The sequence below is a fragment of the Phragmites australis genome, chromosome 1 (assembly GCF_958298935.1).
Source record: "Phragmites australis chromosome 1, lpPhrAust1.1, whole genome shotgun sequence".
In the NCBI taxonomy this organism is placed as follows: Eukaryota; Viridiplantae; Streptophyta; class Magnoliopsida; order Poales; family Poaceae; genus Phragmites; species Phragmites australis.
In genome coordinates, this window is record NC_084921.1 from 40262682 (window position 1) to 40267895 (window position 5214).

Below are 5214 nucleotides of genomic sequence, written 5' to 3' on the forward strand. Positions count from 1 at the left end.
TCACTTATGTGACACTTTCTATATGATTTCATGCACTGTCTTACTAATCTTTTCTCTTATTTCATTTGTCTAGTCTCCTCCACCTATCTGTGACTTCATGGAATGGCTGAACATGGAGCAAAATGAACACCAAAAGCGGTGGGTCGACATGAGTATGCGGTGGAGGAGGAAGTACACGAATGCTGGAAGTACGAGCAACAACAATAGGAACTATGGCTGAAGCGTCAGGAGGAGGAGCGCATGAGGAAGACAGTGGAGGAGGCACCGCGACTGAAGCTCGCGAAGATGAGAGGGAAAGGAAGCAGGAAAAGGCCCATTGCGCTAAGGCGGAGGGACCTGATGCCCCGACGAAGGGCAAATATCCTAGACGAACTCAGTAGAGAGCATCTATAATAACCCGATCTATTTTTATTCCCAAAGACATGTTAGGTTTAGCAGTGACACTCTATTAAGTTAGTCATTAGACGTATCGTACATACCAATATTTATTTATTATCGTATGTAACCTCTATACCGGGTTATATGATAATTGTACTTCACAACTACTATTGTTTGATACATTCGAGTTTGTATCATCCTAATGTTACTTCACAAAATTACACCCATCAATTTATCAAGTGAATAAAGAAATGTGTGAAAAAATCTCTCCTCGCTGCTAATTTAGCTGGCTACAAAACTCATATGCACCCAAAGCACGAACAACACGTGACTCGGTCGGTGTGATTTCGGTAGCTCAGGTGCCGAATATGGTACTGTACACTGTATTCCGCACCTCAGTTGTCGAATACAAAGAGCTTTTGGCACCTGAGGTGCCAAATACGGTGAACAGTGTTGTATTCGGCACTTAAGTTGCCGAAATCAGTGGGCTCGGGCTGCTTTCGGATTTTGAGGGACCGATATCGGGTTTTCGGATTTTGAGGTGCCGAATACAAGTGCTAGATTTGTAAATATACTGGTATGTTATCTATTTTCGCAAATATGTCGGTGTATGTTGTCTATTTTTCTGTTTTTCACATATAATCACAAGTTCAGGAACACTAACCGATCGGTGCCAATTGTGCAGTAATCAATCAGTACCCACGCCAACAAAATTGTATTTGGTTCTTCGAATGGGTTTCGTAAAATTGTATCGTATAATTTGGTTGAACAAAAATAGATGGAGTAAAGTCATATTTGTTGAAAAGAAAAATATTTAGATAATTTGAGGTGAGTTTCTATTTAGTTGATCGAATCTAAGATCGTACGAGTGAATGTAAGAGTTGAGATTGTAATTAGACGTTCGTATGAAGATAATTTTGTAATACTAACAAGCATGCTCATCTACATAAGCTAATCGAGCTTTGCTCTCGAGCCTGACTGAAGGTGTATCTTTATATTTATTGGGTCAAACTTGAACAGTAAATACGAGCATTTAAACATGCTTCTCTGTAAGATTATACGTATCCATAGGATTAAACAGAGACAAATTTCAACAACCAAACACATCATAAGTGAACGAACAACTGCTGACTTCGGGTCTATTTGACAGAGCTCACAGAGTAGCTCCCTAGTGGAATCAGGAAGAGCTATGCCAAACGGCAGTTTTTAGTTTTAACTCTTAGAGTAGAATCCGTGAGATTGATTCACTGAAATAAATTAGATGCTGAGTGTAAAAAAAATAGTTTACATTAAATTTACTTTTCATACAGAATTACTTACTCATAATTTTTTTAAAATCACTAGAAACATTTTTATCCACATAATCACTTTTAAAAAAATTATTCCTTTTAGATAATTTGAATAGGGGAGATCTATCATCTTGAGCTCCCAAGTATCGGAGAGCCGGCCAGCATGATTCACATGCGTCGACGCCTCGCTCCAAAAACTGCCCGATCCCCCAGTCCCGGTGCACCGAACCCACCAATGGGCCCAGCGCGCTGCCGTACACACGAGCCCTGTTTTGCTTCCGAAGCCCCGCGGGTCAGTCCGCGCCTCGTATCATATTCACAACCGCAAAGCGCATGGCAAAGTGGCCAGCGACCACTGATGTCTCCTATGCTCGCGAGTTATCAGGTCGTTCGCAAATCGCGACCGTGATCTGCCTTCCCGTCCTCCGCCGCTCCATATTAAAGCGCAAGCTGCAAGACCCAACCGAGAGTAGACTCGCTAGTAGCCAAGGCAAGTCACGAGCTCACGCACGCGTTTCTTGGTGAGGAGGAATCGGCCGAATTGTTTCACCAGAGCGCAGTAGTAAGCTTTAAGCAAGGCATGTCGTGGTCGGAGACGGACGCCGCGCTGTTCGCGTCGGTGCTGGGGCGGGACGCCGCGCACCACCTGGCCACCACACCGCCGCACCTCGACGGGCCGGCAGCGCCCGAGCTCCAGGCGCGCCTGCACGACCTCGTCGAGCGTGGCGGCGCGTGGACGTACGGCATCTTCTGGCAGGAGTCACGCGCCGGCGCCAGCGGCCGCGCAGTGCTCGGGTGGGGCGACGGGCACTGCCGCGACGGCGGGGCCCCGCACGAAGCCGCCGGGGAAGCCGGAGGCGCGGAGAGGAGCGTGGCGCGGAAGCGCGTGCTGCTGCGGCTGCACGCGCTCTACGGCGGCGGGGACGACGAGGGCGCCGACTACGCGCTCCGGCTCGACCGGGTCACCGGCGCCGAGATGTACTTCCTGGCGTCCATGTACTTCTCGTTCCCGGAGGGCGCGGGCGGGCCTGGCCGCGCGCTGGCCTCAGGACGCCACGTCTGGGCCACCGTGGACTCCCACCCGCTCGCCGCCGCGCCCGGGTGGTACGTCCGTGCGTCTCTGGCACGGTCTGCGGGCCTCCGCACCGTCGTGTTCCTCCCGTGCAAGGGTGGCGTTCTCGAGCTCGGCTCCGTCGCGGCCATCTCCAATACCCCCGAAGCTCTGAGCGCCATCAAATCTGCCTTCGCCGTTCAACCCGCGGCGCCTGAGGAATGCATGAGAATCTTCGGCAAGAACCTGTCGCCCGGCAGACAAACGCCGTCAGTGCAGACCACGGGACTCAACACCAATTGGGCGAAGCGGCTCGGTGGCCAAGCCACGCCGTCCGCCCCAGCCAAAAAAGAGATGGCCAAACCGAAGCCCCCGGAGGCGCTCACTAGCCAGGCGGTTGGCGAGGGGCGGAGGCCGCAGAAGCGTGGGCGGAAGCCGGCGAACGGGCGGGAGGAGCCGCTGAACCACGTGGAGGCGGAGCGGCAGCGGCGAGAGAAGCTGAACCAGCGGTTCTACGCTCTGCGTGCCGTGGTCCCCAAGATCTCCAAGATGGACAAGGCGTCGCTGCTCAGCGACGCCATCGCGTACATCCAGGAGCTGGAGGACCGGCTCCGCGGAGGCGGCGCGGCGGGGGACCCTGCGCGCGCGGAGAGCCCGGCCGTCGAGGTGAAGGCAATGCAGGACGAGGTGATGCTGCGGGTGACCACGCCCCTGTACGCGCACCCCGTCTCCACGGTCTTCCACGCCATCAGAGACGCCCAGCTCAGCGTCGTGGCGTCGGACGTGGCGGTGGCGGACGACGCCGTCACGCACACGCTCATGCTGCGGTCGGCCGGGCCCGAGCGGCTGACGGCGGAGATGGTGCTAGCCGCGATGTCACGGGGGATGAGCGGCACCACCCCCTCCCCGTGACTGTTTGATTGTAAGTCGTAGCAGTACTCACCTCGTGCGTGCAACTGCCAACAACTGTTAGTGCTAGTTTTTCCTCGTGACTGCATGCCACGTGGCAATCCCCCTCTAAGAAATGCAATGCCGGGGCAGAGCCTTTTACTGTAGCAATATGACCTTGCGCTTTTATAGTTAAAAGTATACAATATTAAGATATAAAATTTTAGATACCTATAAACTTTTCTAGAAAGAACGCAAGGTCAAAATACTACAGTAAAAATTGATGACAAGTAAACAAAAATAGAGGTAGTAATTTATATATTTAGATAGATCATAAGTTGTATGTACATAAATTAAGCCAGAGTTAACTGTTTGTGCTTTGTTTTTTAGACGCTGTACCAACATCGTAGTTAACTTGACAGTGTTGTTGTTTTCACTTCCATTTGTGAGCATGAGTGTGTCAGTGTGTGCGCCGGTCTGCCGGCAGGCGGCGGCAGCTGGATGTATGAATTTTCCTCGTACATTCCATGTTTGTGGGAAGCAATCGTGGAGTTTCATGCACACATCATGCGATTGTTTACTTTGACGAACCGATGATATATTACTGACTAGCCGGCTGCGCGTTTTCTACCTTTCACAACGGGAAGGGAAAATTCCGCTAATCCTTACCAACATATGGTCTATTAATACTGTTAATTAGTGTTAAAGTGAAAAAATATTAAATATATAAGAAAATCAATAGATAAATAGATATTATATGGGAGGTGGACGGACGAGATGTATGCGTCATTGAGTTGTCTTTCCCTTTCACATCGTCACCGTCTTCCAGGCACACGCACACACCTGTCCGAAAGTTTTCTTCTTCGTCGACGCCTCTTCTGAAAAGAGAAAACCGCGCCGTTTCGCGTCCACGCGTGGAGGTCAAGTCAGAGTCAGTTCGTGCGTGCCACCCCGTCGCGTCGTACGCGTCACGCACCGGCACCGCGTCTTCCCGTGAACGCGAAACCGCGCGGTCCCCTGCCCCGGCTGTTGCTTGCTTGGCATCCTCTCTCGCCGAAGACCGAAACCACGCGTTGTCTCTCCCCCGATTTTTCTCAAGTGAGTTCCGCAGCGCGCGTACAGAGCTCGAGCAAACCAGTCGTCATTCGCACCGAAGCCCCGCCCGGCGGCCCAAGCGTGCGCTTCGGCCGGCGGCGTCGCAACTTCCGGGGCCGTGTAAAGCGACGCCGCGCGAATGGGCGCAGGACAGCCGCGGCGGGCGCCGATCGGGACGGCGCGGATGTGGCCCGCCACATGGATGATGGGCACGCGCGACGTGACCGGCGGTGGGCCGGGCGGCGCGCGCGTCCGTGTGTGATCGGCTCGAAATGCGCCGGGCGGTCGATTGACGTTACCCGCCAACAACCTTAAACAACCAGAATGAGGGGACTGTGTCCTGCCGCCTACTGTACGAGTGTGATCTAAAGAACTCTCCTCACATTGCGCCTGTCGTCGACGGACGCACGGCAGGCTTCAACCGAACTTAATTCTCACCGGCGGCCGCAGCAGAAGCGGGTTCGAGTCATACGATGGAGCTACAAGTGACGACCTACAGTAACTCACGGGCTC

General features: G+C 52.7%; 1 protein-coding gene across 1 annotated transcript; it reads left to right on the forward strand.

Annotated features, from left to right (window-relative positions):
- Nucleotides 1–1944: 1944 nt before the first annotated feature.
- On the forward strand, nucleotides 1945–4042 carry LOC133918850 (transcription factor MTB1-like). The gene has a single exon (XM_062362935.1). It carries the CDS (start codon nucleotides 2248–2250, stop codon nucleotides 3628–3630), a length of 1383 nt encoding a protein of 460 aa, XP_062218919.1. The 5' UTR covers nucleotides 1945–2247; the 3' UTR covers nucleotides 3631–4042.
- The last annotated feature ends 1172 nt before the right edge of the window (nucleotides 4043–5214 follow it).

What these genes read in the sequence shown, in the direction of transcription:
- LOC133918850 (XM_062362935.1), top strand. Translation starts at nt 2,248, where the DNA reads ATGTCGTGGTCGGAGACGGACGCCGCGCTGTTCGCGTCGGTGCTGGGG.